We start from the raw sequence: 23,299 nt of genomic DNA, 5'->3' as shown, positions 1-23,299 counted from the left end.
CCCTGTGCACTGAGGACAGACAGGGCCCTGTGCACTGAGGACAAGCAGGGCCCTGTGCACTGAGGACAAGCAGGGCCCTGTGCACTGAGGACAAGCAGGGCCCTGAGGACAAGCAGGGCCCTGTGCACTGAGGACAAGCAGGGCCCGGTGCACTGAGGACAAGCAGGGCCCTGTGCACTGAGGACAAGCAGGGCCCGGTGCACTGAGGACAAGCAGGGCCCTGTGCACTGAGGACAAGCAGGGCCCTGTACACTGAGGACAAGCAGGGCTCTGTGTACTGTGGCTTTATGACACGCCACTGGCTCACACAGCAGGATGATTGACCAGCCAGGAGCCTGCACTGAGGACAAGCAGGTCCTGGTGCACTGAGGACAAGCAGGTCCCGGTGCACTGAGGACAAGCAGGGCACTGTACACTGAGGACAAGCAGGGCTCTATGTACTGTGGCTTTATGACACACCACTGGCTCACAGCAGGATGATTGACCAGCCAGGAGCCTGCACTGAGGACAAGCAGGGCCCTGTGCACTGAGGACAAGCAGGTCCCGGTGCACTGAGGACAAGCAGGGCCCTGTGCACTGAGGACAAGCAGGGCCCTGTGCACTGAGGACAAGCAGGGCCCGGTGCACTGAGGACAAGCAGGGCCCTGTGCACTGAGGACAAGCAGGGCCCTGTACACTGAGGACAAGCAGGGCTCTGTGTACTGTGGCTTTATGACACGCCACTGGCTCACACAGCAGGATGATTGACCAGCCAGGAGCCTGCACTGAGGACAAGCAGGTCCTGGTGCACTGAGGACAAGCAGGTCCCGGTGCACTGAGGACAAGCAGGGCCCGGTGCACTGAGGACAAGCAGGGCCCTGTGCACTGAGGACAAGCAGGGCCCGGTGCACTGAGGACAAGCAGGGCCCTGTGCACTGAGGACAAGCAGGGCACTGTACACTGAGGACAAGCAGGGCTCTATGTACTGTGGCTTTATGACACACCACTGGCTCACAGCAGGATGATTGACCAGCCAGGAGCCTGCACTGAGGACAAGCAGGGCCCTGTGCACTGAGGACAAGCAGGTCCCGGTGCACTGAGGACAAGCAGGGCCCGGTGCACTGAGGACAAGCAGGGCCCTGTGCACTGAGGACAAGCAGGGCCCTGTGCACTGAGGACAAGCAGGGCCCTGTGCACTGAGGACAAGCAGGGCCCTGTACACTGAGGACAAGCAGGGCTCTGTGTACTGTGGCTTTATGACACGCCACTGGCTCACACAGCAGGATGATTGACCAGCCAGGAGCCTGCACTGAGGACAAGCAGGTCCTGGTGCACTGAGGACAAGCAGGTCCCGGTGCACTGAGGACAAGCAGGGCCCGGTGCACTGAGGACAAGCAGGGCCCTGTGCACTGAGGACAAGCAGGGCCCTGTACACTGAGGACAAGCAGGGCTCTGTGTACTGTGGCTTTATGACACGCCACTGGCTCACACAGCAGGATGATTGACCAGCCAGGAGCCTGCACTGAGGACAAGCAGGTCCCGGTGCACTGAGGACAAGCAGGGCCCCGTGCACTGAGGACAAGCAGGGCCCGGTGCACTGAGGACAAGCAGGGCCCTGTGCACTGAGGACAAGCAGGGCACTGTACACTGAGGACAAGCAGGGCTCTATGTACTGTGGCTTTATGACACACCACTGGCTCACAGCAGGATGATTGACCAGCCAGGAGCCTGCACTGAGGACAAGCAGGGCCCTGTGCACTGAGGACAAGCAGGGCCCGGTGCACTGAGGACAAGCAGGGCCCGGTGCACTGAGGACAAGCAGGGCCCGGTGCACTGAGGACAAGCAGGGCCCTGTGCACTGAGGACAAGCAGGGCCCTGTACACTGAGGACAAGCAGGGCTCTGTGTACTGTGGCTTTATGACACGCCACTGGCTCACACAGCAGGATGATTGACCAGCCAGGAGCCTGCACAGAGCCCCGCTTGTCCTGCCCACACTTCCTAGATTTATCAAAACCTGTGTAGAGGAAGAGTGGTGCAGTTGCCCATAGCAACCTATCAGATTTCTTCTTTCATTTTATACGGGGCTCCTTGAAAATGAAAGTTCCTGTGGGCAACTGCACCACTCTTTATCTACACAGGTTTTGATATCTCCCCCTTTGTCTCTGCAGGGAAAGCATTTTTTCACCCCAAAAATATACAAATTTGTTGACCAATATATATTACAAATAAACCTATAATAAACCTCTTGTTAGTGCGGGAGGAGTTTAGTGACAGTTTTCCTTTTAAGTGTTAGGTCTTCAGTCATTCTTCTCTTTCTCAAAACTGGTGCATAAGAATTCTGAGCACTGCTATTCAATGTGGCGCTCATCTCCACAGGATATGGAAACAGCAATTATTACCCCTCAACCATTACGCATGGACCTGTGGAAGAGAAGCTGAGGCTTCTCGAAACGCGTTGTCTATTAGTTTTATAAACTTTACCTTTAATTTTATCATACGTGGTCTGCAGTTGCTCCACTCCACGCACCAGTATAGCGCCTACAGCAAACCCATTTTTCATGGTGTCCAGTAGGGCTCCTATTTCTTCACCAGCCAGTACTGTATATGTCAATAAAACAGCTCGTATACATCCTTTTTTGTTTCACCAAAGCAGCTTTTATTTATTTTTTATTCTTTAACAACCATAAAAATATAATATTTACATTTTATAAAGTATCTTCATATATACACTCACATCAATAGATTCTCTGCAATATCTCTAATCAGCCGCGGGGGAAAAAAAAGAGAAGTGGCTGGTATATAAACACTAAAATGATTCCAGACACGATTTATATAAGGTTAAAAAACAAAATCTATATGCTGGATGAGAATTGCATCATTTATACCAAAAAAAATGTGATTGTCTGAGAATAGACACCAAACCCAAAATACAAGATGGCTGACCCTACGTCAGTGATTTCCATATCTGTAGGAAGGTGGTGACGAAAGGAACCAAACTCAGAGAGGCACATTTATAATAAGTTTCTCTGATGACAAATTTACAAAAAAAAAAAAAAAAGATATATATATATATATTAGGGATCGACCGAGTATCGGTTTGGCCGATATTATCGGCAGATATTCACGATTTTGGACATTATCGGTATCAGCAATTACCTTGCCGATAATGCCCCGCCCCCCATCAGAGACTACCGCCGCCGCCGCATTGCCTCCCCCATCCCTGGTTTTATAATTACCTGTTCCCGGGGTCCGCACTACTTCTAGCTCCTGCGGCGACCTGCGCTGTTGCTGTGCACTGCGCAATGACGAGTGACATCCTCAACGCGACGTCACCGTCATTGCGCACAGTGACAGCTCAGGACGCCGCTGGAGCCAGAAGTAGCGTGGACCCCGGGAACAGGTAATTATAGGGAACAGGTAATTATAAAACCGGGGATGGGGGAGGCAATGGGGCAGTGGTTGGACTAAGGACTGGCAGGGGGAGAGAAGCGGGTGGCGGCGGTGGTCTCTGGCCCCGCAAAAGCCGCTATAGTTCATTGATTTAAAGTGCCCGCTTTAAATCATTGATCTGCAGCGGCTTCTGCGGGGCCGGGGAGAAATAGCTGATAACTTATACCGGAATATCGGTATAAGTTATCGGCTATCGGCCTGAAAGGTCACAGATTATCGTATCGGTCCTAAAAAATCAATATCTGTCGATCCCTAATATATGTATTGCAAAATTTGTGTTGTGCAGCAAATGCTTCTGGCATTTTGAACTCCATATTCTCTCTGGAGAAATTATAGCTGGGTATATAACAAATATCTACTGCAGTGTTTTCTGCACAGCGCGCCTCCAACTGTTGCAAAACTACAACTCCCAGCATGCCTGGACAGCCTACGGCTGTCCAGGCATGCTGGGAGTTGTAGTTTTGCAACAGCTGGAGGCACTCGCTTGGAAAACAGTGATCTACTGTACAGGAACAACTGTATGTCTAATGCAGTTAATAACACTTTAGCATCCGTCATTATTGAAAAAATGAAGTATACCCACAAAAATATATTATTGGGGTGTACAAAAAAAAAAATCACCAGTAGATATGTTGTTACCTCATCGATATCAATTTATCATATCTGATTTTGGAAAAGCTGGGTAAAGATCAATATGGCCAACACTGATTCTTCCATTAAAATGTGAAGTGTTCATACGGGTTCAAAGAATAATAAAACAGCAAACTCTGCAGCATTTGTTTGCTGTATGCACTACCAAAGCTCCCAGTGTATACTGTAAGGCTGTAAGTGTATACTGTAAGGCTAGGTTCACACAATATGGAAATTTGGGAGGAATTTCAAAGGGAAATTTCACTCGGAAATTCTGATGCAGTAGAATCCCATTGCTCTTTCTTCAGGCGGAATTGGTCGGCACTGGCCATACTCGAAATCTCCACCCGGAAATTAACGTAGTGTGAACCTAGCCTAAATATATCCATGGGACCCCATTATCCAATGAAGGCCAAGAATGTCATTTTGGCCTATTGAGAATAGTTTACTAAGCAGTGACAGCAGCATATATGCTGAAAAGTTGCCGGTTCTGCGCAAAAATGTCCGCCTTTTGAGCATATATGCCACTTGGGAGGGAAAGAGGCAGATAGGGTGCTGGAAGGGGGAACGACTTCACATGAGACTTTAGGGCCAAAAAAATCATAACTGGAGCAGATTTCCGCGCTGGGCGCCACAGAGCCGCCTTGATCTAAGTGCAGCATTTCCATATGTAAGTAAATTTCCCTCAATATGTCTTCTAGAGGCAGCACTATTCTACACAGAGGAAACCAATTACAAAAAATAATAATAATTATATATATCACACAGCTTGCATTATAAGTTTTTTTTCTTTAAAACAATGAAGCCTATGGATAACAGAATCCATTATTTGGCATCTGTCAGCGGCATCCATAAAATATATTTTTCCAGCAAGTAACAAACATTGAACGTTAAATGAGATTTTGTCGCAACGTAGCAATATAACACACAAGGGATGTATCACTCCACAGCTAGGCAAGATCTGTAATTGCAGAGACTGGGAAAGCTGAGTGACAACCATTAAAGAGTTGTTAGGCTGCTTTCACACTATAAAATTCATCCGTTTTAAAGATCCGTCTGATGTTCCGTCATGAAAACCCTGCAAATTATCCGTTAGAAAATCCCATTATAGTCTATGGGATTTTTACATTATCTGTTTTAATCCGTTATAGTCTGTTATTAATAACGGCCGTTATTTTGTGACGGAAGATAGTAACGGGAGAAATAGTGCATGCACTATATCTTCCGTTCATTCTCCCGTCACAAAATAACGGGCGTTATTAATAATGGGCTATAACGGATAATGTAAAAATCCCATAGACTATAATGGGATTTTCTAACAGACGATTTGCAGGGTTTTCATGACGGAACATCAGACGGATCTTTAAAACGGATGAATTTTATAGTGTGAAAGCAGCCTTAGCTACCTCCCCAATGGCAAATCTAACTAGCTATGGAAAGATACTCTCATAAATGATGCAAAGTGATTCCACCCAGCTTTCCTAGAAAACATAACAGCTATGCAGAACTTTTATCTACTTTCTAGAAAGCGACAGTACAGCAAATGCAGGCGCTGTAAAAGCTCCAGTGGGGTTTGTCACCAAGCATTTCCAGGGACTGTAAAGAAATTATGGAACCAAATTTTTTTTACATGGCAAATAAAGGATTCAAACGCTTATAGAGTGGTATTTTTCATATCGATGATGCTCTTTAACATTATCTCATTTTGTTCTATCTTTAATACAGGGAGCTTCAACCTGTGGCTTCAATGTTTCCTAAATGCTTTAGAGCTGCCCGTTGCTGACTACTGCATAACAAAGAAATTATTACAGATTAACATATCGTCTGAGATTACACTTAGTGTCCTTACACAATAAAAATACAGCATTCCAAAAAATAGATTTTTCACATAAGTGCTTATGTTTTGGCCTCCAACATGGGGCCCCTCCAGCTCCTGCACAACTACAACTCCCAGCATTGTAGACAATTGAATACTACAGTGATTAATTATACACTAACATTGCCTTCAAATACTGTAATTTATAGTGTACCTGTCATTTTCAAAAACTTCAAATGGGTGAAAAATGCTGTCTCTGCAGCTATTGCCTGTGTGCCTCTGTGAGGAGTCCAAATACAGGAAGTGAGGGCGGGACAAGCAGGACTCTGTGCAGGCTCCTGCCTTGTCAATCATCCTGCTGTGTGAGGCGGGAGTATGTCATATAGCCTCGGTGTACAGAGCCCTGCTTGTCCTCGGTGTACAGAGCCCTGCTTGTCCTCGGTGTACAGAGCCCTGCTTGTCCTCGGTGTACAGAGCCCTGCTTGTCCTCGGTGTACAGAGCCCTGCTTGTCCTCGGTGTACAGAGCCCTGCTTGTCATCGGTGCACAGAGGCCTGCTTGTCCTCAGTGCACAGAGCCCTGCTTGTCCTCGGTGCACAGAGTCCTGCTTGTCCTCACTGCACAGAGCCCTGCTTGTCCTCACTGCACAGAGCCCTACTTGTCCTCAGTGTACAGAGCCCTGCTTGTCCACCCTCACTTCCTGTATTTTGTCCCAGCCAAGACAGACAGCCAATAGCTGCAGGCACAAGACAGCATTTTTCCAAAAGCATTTTTCCAAATAGTTTGCCGTATATGGGGCTTGGTGACAATTATATACCTGAGACCTTTTGTTGTAAGCAAAAAGGACAGTGATGCTGGGAGTTGTAGTTTTGCAACAGCTGGGGGCACCCCGGTTAGGGAAACAGTGCCCTAGAAAGAAGCTGTACAGCAGTGCTCCGATCACCCATCATGCAGAGGGTATACAGCACATCTGTATTCAAGTGAATCGGGCAGTGCTTCAGTTTTCTGCTCAGCCAGGTGGCGGGGGCGCTGTTGTGCAGGGAAAAAACAGATGAGGGGATGTAGCGCTATATAAGCACTGTGGCCCTATCAGGCTCATGGGGGTCCCAAAGGTCGAATGTCCACCATTAATAAAAATATGACACATTGTAAGCAATATGTCATCAGATTATAAAATGGAAAAATCATTCAAGAAAAAAATAAAAATAGAAATCAGCAGTACTGTCACTTGTCTAAAATAAAATAATCTGCCTCACTATTTAGAGACAATAATTTATTATAAGCTCAGACTCTAGGCCCAGATTTATCAAACTGAGAGAAAAAATAGAGGGACAGCAGCAGCCAATCACAGCTCAGCTTTCACTTTACCTCAGCTCGATAGCTGAGCTGTGATTGGTTGCTGAGGGAAAAAAAACTACATTTTTTCTTTCACACAGTTTGATAAGGGCCAGTAAGCTTACTGTAATAGAGATAGCAAATGGCCAAGCAGAGGTTTTTCCAAATCATAGATTACGAATACACATAACCTGGTGGTCGGCCATATTGTATGAGAACAATTTTACCTATATTCAGGGTAGAAACAACACTGGGACAAGAAGCATAAACAAGGCTAGTAATGGTGCCTCCAAGATGGAGAAACCTGAATGGCAGACGCGTTAGTAAGTGACTAGACATACCTGCCATTCAGGGTTTTCGACCAGCCAGATAACAAGTATTTCTGCCATGTAGGGTGAAGTAAACGATCTTACTTTAGAAGTCAACAATGCAAAGGGAATGTTCATTTTTAAAGGGGTACTCCGGTGGAAAACTATTTTTTTTAAATCAACTGATGCCAGAAAGTTAAACAGATTTGTAAATTACTTCTAGTGCTGGGCGGTATGACCAAAAATGTATATCACGGTATTTAAAAGTGTTTTTTTTTTTTCACTCATTCAAACCCCCCCCACCCGGGGAACTAATCATATATGACCCTCGGGCGCCGTTCTATCTGGAGAACAGAAGCTGTCACCTCCCCCTGCAAGCGCTGAAAGCCAGTGAGCCGCAGGCACTGCAGAGCTTCTGATCCCCGTCCCTTCGGATCAGAACAGAAGCCCTGCTGCAGCTAGCACAGGGCTTCTGTTCTGATCAGAAGGGAGAGGGATCAGAAGCTCTGCAGTGCCCGCAGCTCACTGGCTTTCAGCGCTTGCAGGGGGAGATGACCACTTCCGTTCTCCAAACAGAACAGAAATTCTGTGCCGGCGGCGCACAAATCATTCATTTCCCGACGTGGCGAGGATGTGCAGCGCTCACAGGAGGAGAAGCAGCGACTGCGGGTAACATATGATTAGTGGGGACAGAGCGCTGCGGCTGATAATTCATAAGGGGAGGCGGGGAAAAATTGATATCGTAAATGGAAAACACACCGGTATTCGGTATGAACGGGTATACCGCCCAGCACTACGATGCAATGCTCTGCACATACCTGGCCTAAGGGGATGTATGAGGGCTAATTTTCTGCGCTGTGGTCTGTACTTTTTATCGGTACCATTTTTGTTTTAATGGGACTTTTAGGTACAGGTAGGGGTATGTGCAGACTGCAGAGCATTGCACCCTAAGGTCTGTAGAAGACACTAGGGTGCAATGCTCTGTCTGCAGTCTTCTTTGCACATACCCCTCATGTGTGTAGCAGTGCAGACCAGACTGCAGACACAGATGGGAGGATCGCCGACCGCCGGGGCCGCAGCATAGCGCACAGTGAGTGTGTGCTCTAGAAGATTTTCATTTTTACCTTGTGAAAGGGGCCAGCAGCGGGTGGCGGTGCTGGCGGCTGACGATTGCAGTCCAGGGCAGGCTGAGCGGGGAAATGAATGGCAGTGTGAGGTGGAAATATTCGGTATGAACCGGTATACCGCCCAGCACTAATTACTTCTATAAAAAAAATCCCAATCCTTCCTGTACTTATCAGCTGCTGTATACTACAGAGGAGGTTCTTTTCTGTCTGACCACAGTGTTCTCTGCTGACACCTCTGTCCATTTTAGGAACTGTCCAGAGGAGGAGAAAATCCCTATAGCAAACATATTCATATTTTAATAGAAGTAATTTACAAATCTATATTACTTTCTGGCACCAGTTGATTTAAATAAAAAATAAAATGTTACCCCTTTAAAGTCTGACCAGTTTGTAATAAAACATTCTGCAACTTTCTAATACCCTTTGTGTTCCAATTACCGTATTTATCGGCGTATAACACGCACTTTTTAGGCTAAAATTTTTAGCCTAAAGTCTACCTGCGTGTTATACGCCGATAAGCCGCTGCAGTTCAATGATTTAAAGCGGGAGCTTTAAATCAATGAACTGCAGCGGCTTTGCAGGTGCAGAGACCTGCCGTCGCTGCCGGCTTCTCTGCCCCTGCCTGTCCTGGGGTCTAGAGCCCTGCTGCCGGCCCTTCTCTCCCCCTGGCTATCGGTGCTGCTGCCCGTTCTCTCCCCCTGACTATCGGTGCTGGCGCCCCATTGCCGGCGCCGATAGCCAAGGGGAGAGAAGCGGCGCCGACAGACAGGGGGAGAGAAGGGGCAGCGGCACCAATTGCCCGCGCCGCTGCCCTGTTGCCTCCCCCATCCCCGGTTGTATAATTACCTGTTGCCTCCCCCATCCCCGGTTGTATAATTACCTGTTGCCGGGGTCGGGTCCGCACTGCTTCAGGCCTCCGGTGTGCGTCCCCTGCGTCGTTGCTATGCGCTGCAAGAGGCAATGACGTCACTCGTCATTACGCCGTGCAGCGCATAGCAACGACGCATGGGACGCACACCGGAGGCCTGAAGCAGTGCGGACCCGACCCCGGCAACAGGTAATTATACAACCGGGGATGGGGGAGGCAACAGGTAATTATACAACCGGGGATGGGGGAGGCAACGGGGCAGCGGCGCCGGCAATGGGTGCCGTTGCCCCTTCTCTCCCCCTGGCTATCGGCGCCGCTGCCCCATTGCCGGCACCGGCACCGATAGTCAGGGGGAGAGAACGGGCAGCGGCGCAGATAGCCAGCGGGAGAGAAGAGGCGGCAGCAGGGCTCTAGACCCCAGGAAAGGCAGGGGGAGGGAAGCGGGCAGCGACGGCCTCTCTCCCCCTGCCTTTCCTGGGGGTGTATCGGAGTATACGCATGCACACACACGCACCCTCATTTTACCAAGACTATTTGGGTAAAAAACTTTTTTTACCCAAATATCCTTGGTAAAATGAGGGTGCGTATTATAGGCCGATGCGTGGTATACCCGATAAATACGGTACTCACCTTTTTTCAAGATCTCTGCTTGCTGTCACTAAATGAAAACATTATTTTTACACTCTATGGCTGAATAGCTATCCTGGTCATGTACACTTCAGACAGGTACAGGGTCTTTTACAAGATAGGGTCAGGGTGTTTGCTCTCCTATATAAAGTCAAGAATGTTTCCAATCATTAACAGCAAATGCATATATCAAAAATGGTGTGAAACTAAAACTTTTGTGACGTTTTGCCTCTCTGTCCCCTTTATGCCTACCAAAAATTGGCATTTGGTATGTCAGAAAGCTACTCCAGCTCCTAGCTAGCTGGTGTAGATTTTTAACTCTGGCAGACAGACAGTGCTATAAATGTGAGAAATGTATTAAAAGGCTTGTGACCTTAAGGGTGCAAGCACACCACGTTTTTGCAATACAGTTCCCGTATGAGGTTTTTGATGAAAAACTGATTCCTCAAAACCGGACTAAACTGTATCAAAACGTGTGTACAAATTTTAACCCATATACGGTTTGAAAAATGATGTCCGGTTGCATCAATTTTTAAAGAAAAAAAACGTATGTTTTTAACTTTTCACTCCATTTTGAATAAAGTTTCACTTGTTTGATTGAAATTCCAAGAGAAAAAAAAACTGTGCAAAGTAAAAAACCGCATGGTGAAAACCTGATGGAACCGTACGCACATACAGTTCTGTACGGTTCCCATTGACTCCCATGTTAAAAAATAAATAAATAAACGTATACGGTTTAATACAGTTTTTCACCGGGACCAAAAAACGTGGTAGACTACGGTTTTGGGAACGGGTAAAAAACCGGACAAAACTGTATAAAATGCAAAACGGACTAAACCGGATGATGCGTTTGACATATGGTTTACAATGTTAAGTCAATGCATACAGTTTTCTATACAGTTCCATACGGTTATTAACTTGAAATCGTATACGGGAACTGTATAGCAAAAACGTGGTGTGCATGCACCCTAAATCAGTGTTTCCCAACAAGGGTGCCTCCAGCTGTTGCGAAACTACAACTCCCAGCATGCCCGGACAGCCTTTGGCTGTCCGGGCATGCTGGGAGTTATAGTTTTGCAACAGCTGGAGGCACCCTTGTTGGGAAACACTGCTCTAAATAAATCTGAGGCATCTCCCGCCTGCAGACTTTGACTGAAGAACAGTGTCACAAATTGCCCCCAAGCTACATTGGAACGTTTACAATGGTAAATGCAATGATTTGTATTAACTAGCTATTCTTTGCTTTCACTATTCAAAAGGTAATAAGTAGGATATGGTTATCCAATGTGATGATCAAGTTATCCGCAGTGTCATCGGTTTAATTGTTCCTAAAGACGCCATTTCAATGCAATTGGTAATACCTGTTACAGCCTGGCACAGGTGAAGGTCCTATGCCACCTACAGCGATTGTGTGAACCATATGTGCATTCAGATCTTAGTACTGACAATGGAAAAAGCCAGGACACTCAGTGCAAGCAAAGATCCAGCTACTCAGAGAGTCCAGCACCTACTGAGGAGAGTCCAGTGAGACTGTATTGATGACGCATGGTGTCAGTCATTTTAACACGTGCCATGCCAGCCTCTTCCATCATCCCCAAGGCTGACGATGTTGCACCTTGATCCAAGATCAGCAATCTTTGTCCTCGCTTAGCAGCAATAGAAAAGGTATCTGGTATAATCAATTTCCATAGGAGATTTTACGAAAGAGCATGGCTCATAGAGGAGGGAAAAATATTTTTATAGAGATTTGCACTCTGAAGAACTTCTGCATCTTTTCCAATGTTTAGATATCCAGAGGTTAGTTAGGCAGAACCCCAGTGAGATGTTTTAGTGACTCAACCGAGAGCGGAGGCTTAAGCATTGATAGCTTTCCAGCGGTCACTGTCAATGCTGTTAATGCTCCCAACATGAGGCATAGAGGCCACGTCATCTAGATAAGCCGTTGTGTCGATCTGAGTGCTGGAGTAAAATCCAGAGTCTGTGCCTTCTTTCTTTGCCACTGCATAGGGATGCGGGAGGTGGACGTCTGTATCATCCGGCTCATCTACTTGGGATTTGTAAGAGAAAAGAATTTTGGGCTCAGACCTGGAATAAAGGTTAAATATATCAGTAATGGAGAAAAAAAGACCAGAATGGAATGAAAACTAAAATAATTTTACAATTTATGGCCACCTATGTCACTGTTTATATTAGGATTAAAGGGGTACTCCGGTGAAAATTTTTTTTTTTAAATCAACTGGTGCCAGAAAGTTAAACAGATTTGTAAATTACTTCTTTTAAAAAATCTTAATCCTTCCTGTATTTATTAACTGCTGAATACTACAGTGGAAATTCTTTTCTGTTTGAAACGCAGAGCTCTCTGCTGACATCATGAGCACAGTGCTCGCTGCTGACATCTCTGTCCATTTTAACAACTGTCCAGAGTAAAAAGGAAATCCCCATAGCAAACATATGCTGTTCTGGACAGTTCCTAAAATGGACAGAGATGTCAGCAGAGAGCACTGTGCTCGTGATGTCAGCAGACAGCTCTGTGTTTCAAACAGAAAATAATTTCTGCTGTAGTATTCTGCAGCTAATAAGTACAGGAAGGATTAAGATTTTTTAATAGAAGTAATTTACAAATCTGTTTAACTTTCTGGCACCAGTTGATTTAAAAAAAAAAAAAAAAAAAAAAAAAAATAAAAGTTTTGCACTGGAGTACTCGTTTTATCTACATAAACAGTCAATCAACTATCCTATGCTCAGGCCTCTATTATAGGCTGCTCCCTAGTGTAATCCTGGCATTCAAAATGACCATCCACACCAGCAGATAAATCTACTAACCTTCTAAGGTTTTTTATAGACACAACACACTTGAGGGTTTTTTCCCTTGCAGAGAGATCATTGTTAGCTGCAGTTACTTCCTAGAATGTGCAGGTAGTTGCACTGATCATACAGGAGTCAATAGTTATCCAGCACGTAAAATATCAGATCACATCAGTTATCAGAAAGTGATCCAGGACCTGATGGCACTGCGGGTATTTCAGTTACCGCAAAGTGTTGATTCTACCATGTATAATTCCTTATTTCTTTAATGCAATGCCATCCTGAAGAAGGCTCTTGAATAGAGCAGAAACATGTTGCATATAAGCAATAAATAATTATCCTTAAAGGGGTACTCCAACCCTAGACATCTTATCCCCTATGCAAAGGATAGGGGATAAGATGTCTGATCGCGGGGTTCCCACCGCTGGGGACCCCCACGATCTCGGCTACGGCACCCCGCCGTCAGAATGCCGCGGGGTTGCACCGAGATTGCGGGGAGTCTCAGGCAGAACACCACAATCAGACATCTTAAAGGGTACCTCTCATCAAATAAACTTTTGATATATTTTAGATTAATGAATGTTGAATAACTTTCCAATAGCATGTTAATGAAAAATATGCTTCTTTCTATTGTATTTTTCCCGATCAGTCCTGTCAGCAAGCATTTCAGACTCATGCTGGAGTCCTAAACACTCAGAGCTGCCAGCCTGCTTTGTTCACAGCCAAACAGGCTGTGAACAAAGCAGGCTGGCAGCTCTGAGTGTTCTCCTTTGTGAACAAAGCAGACTGGCAGCTCGTAGTGTTTAGGACTCCAGCATGAGTCTGAAATGCTTGCTGCCAGGACTGGTAGGGAGACCCCTAGTGGTCATTTCTTCAAAGTGGAAAATTAAATAGAAAAAAGCATATTTTTTAATAACATGCAATTGTAAAGTTATTCTGCATACATTAATCTATAATATATCAAAAGTTTTTTTCATGAGAGGTACCCTTTAAGGGATAAGATGTCTAGGGGCGGAGTACCCCTTTAAGCCATCACTACCTGTTATATACAATATGACCGCACTTCATGGTAACTGAGGTACCTGCAGCGCCCATGTAATCCTGAATAATCCTCTGCTGGCTGATGTCCCAGCCTTGCTGGATCAAAATCTAGATGCCAGTATTCATTCATAAATAATAATATCAATTATAAGTGCCCACACATATAAAGTGCCAGCAGACATACAGTATATGGGTCATACTGATGTTAATGTGAGTAGTATTAAAACATATGCAGTACGCTTCCATAAAGGCTGCCAGGAGCCAAATGGGAAATTTGATGGCTATGTCCTGTCACTAGCTGTGATTCGTGTCTATTGATTTTATGTTATACTCACCCAAAGAAGCCTTTCAGGAATGCGACATACATGAGAGGAGCAAACAGGCTAAAGTATAAAAATGTAGTAATGTCGACAAGGCTGTGAAATAAAGTAGGAAGTTAGAATTAATAATATAATAACATACAAATAAGTGATTTAAAAGGGGTTTTAATTGAAGCTATCTCTGGCGGCTGCATAGACAATGAACAGTGCTTGCTGACCGGCCACTACATTTAAAATAAAGGAGTCAGGGTGCCATTCTGGAGGTCGCAGAGTAGCCCAGCAGACAGACCCCCTGCGATCTCACACTCGTCCCCTATCCTGTGGATAGGTTCATTTAGGTCAGAATACCCCTTTAATTATCAGCAATCCTATCCTGTAATTGACTAAATGGGCAACCCATGATTGTATTCCATGCCTCATATGTACTATGCAAATTTTTGCAACATTTCTTTTATTGCTTCAAGACATCTGGAATAAAAATATTTAAACAACTTTACAAACAGTATTTATTAAAATCTACTGTTCTATGTATACATCTGACTTACCGTATTTTTCGCCGTATAAGACGCACTTTTTCTTCCCCAAAACTGGGGGGGGGGGGGGGAAAGTTGGTGCGTCTTATACCGCGAATGCACACCTATCGCGGCCGTCCCTGCGGCCATCAACGGCCGGGACCCGCGTCTAATACAGGACATCACCAATCGCGGTGATGCCCTGTATTAACCCTTCAGACGCGGCGATCAAAGCTGACTGTCACGTCTGAAGCGAAAATAACACTAAGCCGGCTGTTCAGTCGGGCTGTCCGGGACCGCCGCGGTGAAATCGTGGCGTCCCGAACAGCTTACAGGACACCGAGAGGGACCTTACCTGCCTCCTCGGTGTCTGCTCCGTGCCGGGATCCCCTGCATGGCCGGCGCTCTCCTTCGTCGTCATCACGTCTTTGCACACGCTGTCCCGTCATCCAATAGGAGCGGCGTGCGTAGCGACGTGATGAAGGAGATGGAGAGCGTGGATCCCGGGGAAGAAGACGTCCGGAGCATCGGGGACACCCAATGGACGCGGCGACAGCGATGGAGCAACATCCAGGGCAGCAGTGACGGGTCCGGAGCGGCGGGGACACGTGAGTATTACCTCCTATACCAGTGGTCTTCAACCTGCGGTCCTCCAGATGTTGCAAAACTACAACTCCCAGCATGCCCGGACAGCCAACGGCTGTCCGGGCATGCTAGGAGTTGTAGTTTTGCAACATCTGGAGGGCCGCAGGTTGAAGATCACTGTTGGGTTCAGAATCTTTTTTTCTAGATTTTGCACCTTTAAAATTGGGTGCGTCTCATATGCCGGTGCGTCCTATAGGGCGAAAAATACGATATGTGTCTCCTTAGATGCAGACCTCAAACAAACCTTGTGAAGTCTGATCATACAGTCATGTTACTTGACTCTCTGCTCCCCCTTGTTGTTTACCTATAGACAGCAGAAGAGCAGGCAGGTGAAAAAGAGTAACACATGACTGTAGCATTTGTCAGAGGTCTGTAACCAGAGACAAATAGGTATGCACATATTCTCACATTTGTAACAAAGACTATATCAGGGGTAGAAATATGGTTGTGAAAGTATACATCCCTTTGGCCTACAGCCATTCAGTCCCAATATTATATATTTCAGTTATTATCTACTGTCCGTATGTAATTCATTAGTGTATGTTCTGAAATTTAGAATACATTTTCTTTGAGGTTAGAGTTGCATTCATCATCAGCTTCTTTTTCCTCCCACAGTCTCTGTGGACAAGTAAAAGATGCCTGATGACAGTACTCAAGCACTGCTGGGCCAAACTAAAAAGAACATGAAATTAAAGGGGTATTCCGGCTTTATACATCTTATCCCCTATCCAAAGGTTAGGGGATAAGATGTATGGTAGCTGGGGTGCCGCCGGTAGGGACATGAATGTAGGGGCGTGGCGTGACGTCCATGCCGGGGTCTGCACAGAGATCACGGGAGTCCCTAGCGGCGGGACCCCTGCAACCATACATCTTATCCCCTAACCTTTGGATAGGGGATAAGATGTATAAAGCCGGAATACCACTTTAACCATTTGTCCTTATATAACATTTAAAACTAAATAACATAATAAACATGTAATGACCTTCACGCTCTAGTCACCATGTGATCTTGCTCTACTTTCCAGCTTTGATCATCACTACCATAATATAAAGGCATCTTCTCCAAGATCTGCACACTACTCCCCTGTAATACTCTGTGCCACTACTCTTTTCACTCTAACCATGATCTATAAAGATGAGCGAACTTACAGTAAATTCGATTCGTCACGAACTTCTCAGCTCGGCAGTTGCTGACTTTTCCTGCATAAATGAGTTCACATTCAGGTGCTCCCGTGGGCTGGAAAAGGTGGATACAGTCCTAAGAAAGAGTCTCCTAGGACTGTATCCACCTTTTCCAGCCCACGGGAGCACCTGAAAGCTGAACTAATTTATGCAGGAAAAGTCATCAACTGCCGAGCCGAGAAGTTCGTGACAAATCGAATTTACTGTAAGTTCGCTCATCTCTAATAATCTACAAGCCTCCATTCCACTCCTCACATCATGAAGCAGTCCCTGTCACATCATCACATTTCAGGCCACTGCCCCCAATATCACCACACTCCCCTCTATTGTTTTCATTGGTACCATGATCTGCTTAGTTGCAGATTGATTTCTCACCATCTTTAAAGCAGTGATCACATTCACAAGCACTAAAGCACTCTGTAACAAAAAACTTCTAAAAGGTGCCCATACACCTTAGGAAGTTGTGAGTCAAACGATTTTTCTCCAACAATTATATATATATGTGTGTGTGTATATAATAAATATATATATATATATATATATATATATATATATATATATATATATAAATATAAAAGAGTGCACATGGAAATAAGCTGCTTCCAGACACTTTTGGCAGTGGCATTTTTCCTATGAGAACCAAGGATCGGGTATGTTGAAATTTAACACACCACGTCCTTTTCTCAACAACTGCTGTCAGGGGAGAGTTTGGACAATCCACAATACTCATTGCGTGGTCAGATGTTTCTGCCAAAATAGTTGTTTTGGCTAACATTTGCCTAATGTGTATAAACTTTCTAAAACTCTGCAGTGTAGAAAGATAAAGTGACCCAATGTAGAACTGCACTTACCACAGCCCATTAATAATGTCCACACATAGCAGGGCACTTCCTACTCCTTGCACCAAATTCAGCACAGCCAGGATTATAGCATACACGTAAAAACTTTTTCTTGCTGTAAGAGACATTATCAAACACATAGACAGAAAGGTTAACGTGTGTTTCCTGCATTGTATCAGAGACAATGTGGTCATGTGATTTCTGGAAATGCTAGTCACATGTCCAATATTATCTAGAACTAGCAACAGCTAAACAACTACATGGAAAGGGCCCTGACAGCCTATAGCAGCGGTCTCCAACCTGCGGACCTCCAGATGTTGCAAAACTACAACTCCCAGCATGCCCGGACAGCCAACGGCTGTCCGGGCATGCTGGGAGTTGTAGTTTTGCAACATCTGGAGGTCCGCAGGTTGGAGACCACTGGCTAGAGATGAGCGAACTTACAGTAAATTTGATTCGTCACGAACTTCTCGGCTCAGCAGTTGATGTCTTATCCTGCGTAAATTAGTTCAGCCTTCAGGTGCTCCGGTGGGCTGGAAAAGGTGGATACATTCCTAGGAAGGAGTCTCCTAGGACTGTATACACCTTTTCCAGCCCACCGGAGCACCTGAAAGCTGAACTAATTTATGCAGGAAAAGTCATCAACTGCCGAGCCGAGAAGTTTGTGACGAATCGAATTTACTGTAAGTTCGCTCATCTCTACCACTGGCCTATAGAATGCAAGCTCATAAATGTGATCTCCGCTTATAGTACAAGCTATGAATGGATACCTTACTAGAGAAAGCTTAGACGAAGTATACAGCAAGTGTGATTTATCTCCACAAATACATTTAAGTCTGTACAGGATATATCACTCACATGGAAGAGAGATGCGGTCTTTCAGTGGCGTTTTGGGGAGTATAGAAACCAATGTATACACCTGCAGACAAGAAAGAACAAAGCGAGAATAATAAATATGAACAAATGATAGCAGCCAAATTGAAACATCATGAGGTTGACTTGAGGATACATATATTCGGCCATATTCCTTACTAAAATATCATAATATTTCTTCTCATCCAGCAGTAGGGTATGCTCATTTATCCTTATGACTATATAACACATTATTATCTACAAACCAGACAGTGAAACTGGTTCTGCCGCTCTAAACCCAATACACTGGGTTACAGTGTGGGTGAACAGCAATGAAATGAGGGGTCATTAACATAAACTGGTGCAGTGGTTTAAAGGTTCTTCTGCCTAGTATCCTTATTGCTACAGCGTTGCTGTGCTCAATGGAGGCAGGCAGCCGGCTTACCAAGCTCCCCTGCCTCCTCTATACACAGATTTAAGCCTTCTCATCTCATATACTAATCTCTTCACTGTCACATCTTAGTAAAGTGAGAGCCTGCGGGAACGTGAGAGTTCTGCTCTTGTGCCAGAGCGCAGGCACCACTCCCAGGTAGGCTGTCACGTCACTAGGATAAGAAAACAGAACTTCACGACTGCTGGGACCCCCTGTGATTATCAATTACCACTGGGGGAATATCTTGCCCAGCAAAATCATTGATGAGAACCTGTCATGACTTTCATGTTGTGCGTTATTGGGGTGGTGTCTGGCAGATTCACCCTATTCCACCAATCTTGATTGGTAGGTGTTTTCTTATACCCAAGCAGAAGACATCTATTAATGAAGACTGACTGGGAATGCAGAAGACATCTATTAATGAAGACTGACTTATAACCAAGCAGAAGCCACAGGGAAAAACCCTTGTTAACTCACGGTTCAATCAGCATGAAAGTAATGACAGGGTCCCTTTAACAGACAGATACCAGCAGACCTCCAGAAATCACTATGCTGTCTTAATGAGAAGAAGAGGGCAGCCAAAATAATAAAATCCTCTTAAAATAGGAGATGATACTGCATCATGGTGGTTCAGCTTACCAAGAAGAAAAAGCAAGAGCTGGCAAGCCAGAAGTGCCTGCCACCATGTCCATAGATATTAAAGTCCTCTGCTGACAGATGGGAGTCTGGGTACAGGATTTCCAGAGTACCCTAAATAAAGAAAAAAAAAAAAGTCTACTTATATACAAAAAAACAACAAAAACACATATATAAGTGCATATAGAAAACAATAGTGAATATGTCCCATATCAAATGCAACGTCTCAGTTCATCCATATAATGATTCTCAAGAATGCTTTAGAATGGTTTTCTGGATGAACTGAAACATAATATTTAATATGGAATGAATTCCCACTTTTTTTGGATCTACATTTGAAAGTGCTGCACCATTGTTTTCTATGACATGTGAACTCTCAAAGACTGGGACGCCAGGACCCTCTTCTCGAACACCTCAGTAGAGCTGCGTTTTTTTTTTTTTTGTATATATCTAAATATTAATTTGGGAACTGTTGAACATTGAAGCCATTTTTATTATCTGCTACATCCTGTTTGAGTGTATAGAAAAAGAAAGATTGTAGTTCTTGATGTACAATCTTTTAGGAAAAAAAAAATATATCATCATAAAACACTTAAAGTCGAAACACTTAAAGGGGTACTCCGGTGGAAAACTTTTTTTTTTTTTTGTCTTGTTCACAGTGCTCTCTGCCGACACCTCTGTCCGTGTCAGGAACTGTCCAGAGCAGGAGAGGTTTGCTATGGGGATTTTCTCCTGCTCTGGACAGTTCCTAATACGGGCAACAGGTGTCGACAGAGAGCACTGTGGACAAGACAAAAAAGAAATTCAAAAAGAATAGAATTTCCTCTGTAGCATACAGCTGCTAAAAAGTACTGGAAGGGTAAAGATTTTTTTAATAGAAGTAATTTACAAAATTTGTTTAACCTTTTGGCACCAGTTCATTTAAAAAAAAAAAAAAAAAAAGTTTTCCACCAGAGTACCCCTTTAACCCCTTAAGGACCCAGCCATTTTACACCTTAGGACCCGGCCATTTTTTGAACATCTGACCACTGTCACTTTAAACATTAATAACTCTGGAATGCTTTTACTTATCAATCTGATTCCGAGATTGTTTTTTCGTGACATATTCTACTTTAACATAGTGGTAAAATTTTGTGGTAACTTGCATCCTTTCTTGGTGAAAAATCCCAAAATTTGATGAAAAATTTGAAAATTTAGCATTTTTCTAACTTTGAAGCTCTCTGCTTGTAAGGAAAATGGATATTCCAAATATTTATTTTATTTTATTCACAAATACAATATGTCTACTTTATGTTTGCATCATAAAATTGACGTGTTTTTACTTTTGGAAGACACCAGAGGGCTTAAAAGTTCAGCAGCAATTTTCCAATTTTTCACAAAATTTTCAAACTCACTATTTTTCAGGGACCAGTTCAGGTTTGAAGTGGATTTGAAGGGTCTTCATATTAGAAATACCCCACAAATGACCCCATTATAAAAACCGCACCCCCCAAAGTATTCAAAATGACATTCAGTCAGAGTTTTAACCCTTTAGGTGTTTCACAGGAATAGCAGCAAAGTGAAGGAGAAAATTCACAATCTTCATTTTTTACACTTGCATTTTCTTGTAGACCCAATTTTTGAATTTTTACAAGGGGTAAAAGGAGAAAATGTATACTTTTATTTGTAGCCCAATTTCTCTCGAGTAAGCACATACCTCATATGTCTATGTAAAGTGTTCGGCGGGCGCAGTAGAGGGCTCAGAAGGGAAGGAGCGACAAGGGGATTTTGGAGAGTACGTTTTTCAGAAATGGTTTTTGGGGGGCATGTTGCATTTAGGAAGCCCCTATGGTGCCATAACAGCAAAAAAAAAAACACATGGCATACCATTTTGGAAACTAGACCCCATGAGGAACGTAACAAGGAATTAAGTGAGCCTTAATACCCCACAGGTGTTTCACGACTTTTGCATATGTAAAAAAATAAAAATAAATTTTCACTAAAATGTGTGTTTCCCCCCAAATTTCACATTTTTGCAAGGGTTAATAGCAGAAAATACCCCCCAAAATTTGTAACCCCATCTCTTCTGAGTATGGAGGTACCCCATAAGTTGGCATGAAGTGCATTACGGGCGAACTACAATGCTCAGAAGAGAAGGAGTCATATTTGGCTTTTTGAGAGCAAATTTTGCTCGGGGGCATGTCGCATTTAGGAAGCCCCTATGGTGCCAGGACAGCAAAATAACCCCCACATGGCACACCATTTTGGAAACTAGACCCCTTGAGGAATGTAACAAGGGGTACAGTGAGCATTTACCCCCCACTGGTGTCTGTCAGATCTTTGGAACAGTGGGCTGTACAAAATTTTTTATTTGCACAGCCCATTGTTCCAAAGATCTGTCAGACACCAGTGGGGTGTAAATTCTCACTGCACCCCTCATTACATTCCGTGAGGGGTGTAGTTTCCGAAATGGGGTCACATGTGGTTTTTTTTTCTTTTTTGCGTTTGTCAAAACCGCTGTAACAATCAGCCACCCCTGTGCAAATCACCTCAAATGTACATGGCGCACTCTCCCTTCTGAGCCTTGTTGTGCGCCCCCAGAGCACTTTGCGCCCACATATGGGGTATCTCCGTACTCGGGAGAAATTGCATTACAAATTTTGGGGGGCTTTTTTCCCCTTTACCTCTTGTCAAAATGAAAAGTATAGGGCAACACCAGCATGTTAGTGTAAAAAATATTTTTTTTTTACACCAACATGCTGGTGTAGACCCCAACTTCCCCTTTTCATAAGGGGTGAAAAGAGAAAAAGCCCCCCAAAATTTGTTAGGCAATTTCTCCCGAGTACGGCGATACCCCATATGTGACCCTAAACTGTTTCCTTGAAATACGACAGGGCTACGAAGTGAGAGAGCACCATGCGCATTTGAGGCCTGAATTAGGGATTTGCATAGGGGTGGACATAGGGGTATTCTACGCCAGTGATTCCCAAACAGGGTGCCTCCAGCTGTTGCAAAACTCCCAGCATGCTTGGACAGTCAACGGCTGTCCGGCAATACTGGGAGTTGTTGTTTTGCAACAGCTGGAGGCTCCATTTTGGAAACAGTGGCGTACCAGACGTTTTTCATTTTTATTGGGGAGGGGAGGGGGGCTGTGTAGGGGTATGTGTATATGTAGTGTTTTTTACTTTTTATTTTATTTTGTGTTAGTGTAGTGTAGTGTTTTTAGGAGACAGTCACGCGGGCGGGGGATTACAGCGAGTTTCCCGCTGCGAGTTTGAGCTGCCGCGCAAAATTTGCTGCATCGCAAACTTGCAGCCTGATACTCACTGTAAGCCCCTGCCCATGTGAATGTACCCTGTACATTCACAAGGGGGGGGACCTCCAGCTGTTGCAAAACTACAACTCCCAGCATGCACAGTCTATCAGTGCATGCTGGCAGTTATAGTTTTGCAACAGCTGGAGGCACAAGGGTTGGGAAACACTGAGTTAGGAAACAGACAATGTTTCCCAACCAGTGTGCCTCCAGTTGTTGCAAAACCACAACTCCCAGCATGCCCAGGCAGCCGAAGGGCATATTGGGAGTAGTGGTTACGTAACAGCTGGAGGAGAACAGTTTGGGGACCACTGTGTAGTGGTGTCCAAGCTGCAGCCCTCCAGATGTTGCAAAACTACAACTCCCAGTATGCCAAAACTGTCCAGGCATGCTGGGAGTTGTAGTTCTGCAACATCTGAAGGGCCAGATGTTACAGCACTACAACTCCCAGCATGCCTGGACAGTAAGGGCATGCTGAGGATGTGTAGTTTTGCAACATCTGGAAGGGCACAGTGGTCTCCAAACTGTGGACCTCCAGATGTTGCAAAACTGCAACTCCCAGCATGCCCAGACGCCAAGGGCTGTCTGGGCATGCTGGGAG

General features: G+C 44.8%; 1 protein-coding gene across 8 annotated transcripts in view; it reads right to left on the bottom strand.

Moving 5' to 3' along the window:
• Positions 1-5,409: 5,409 nt before the first annotated feature.
• TPRA1 (transmembrane protein adipocyte associated 1) overlaps positions 5,410-23,299 on the bottom strand; it is a 53,258-nt gene continuing 35,368 nt past the window's right edge. For 6 of the 8 annotated variants that reach the window (XM_056524870.1, XM_056524868.1, XM_056524867.1 and 3 more), the window contains exons 8-12: positions 19,410-19,520; positions 18,344-18,404; positions 17,498-17,600; positions 14,323-14,403; positions 11,206-12,226 (exon numbers count right to left, since the gene is read on the bottom strand). In XM_056524870.1, the coding sequence (XP_056380845.1) occupies positions 11,995-12,226; positions 14,323-14,403; positions 17,498-17,600; positions 18,344-18,404; positions 19,410-19,520 (588 nt within the window). In that variant the 3' untranslated portion in view covers positions 11,206-11,994. Of the gene's footprint in view, positions 5,848-11,203; positions 12,227-14,322; positions 14,404-17,497; positions 17,601-18,343; positions 18,405-19,409; positions 19,521-23,299 lie in introns of those variants that run through there. The other 2 variants (XR_008844996.1, XM_056524865.1) reach the window with 2 other exon arrangements.

The sequence above is a fragment of the Hyla sarda genome, chromosome 6 (genome assembly GCF_029499605.1).
Source record: "Hyla sarda isolate aHylSar1 chromosome 6, aHylSar1.hap1, whole genome shotgun sequence".
Classification (NCBI taxonomy): Eukaryota; Metazoa; Chordata; class Amphibia; order Anura; family Hylidae; genus Hyla; species Hyla sarda.
Note: the sequence above shows the minus strand (reverse complement) of the source record. Positions and strands in the feature narration are given on the sequence as shown.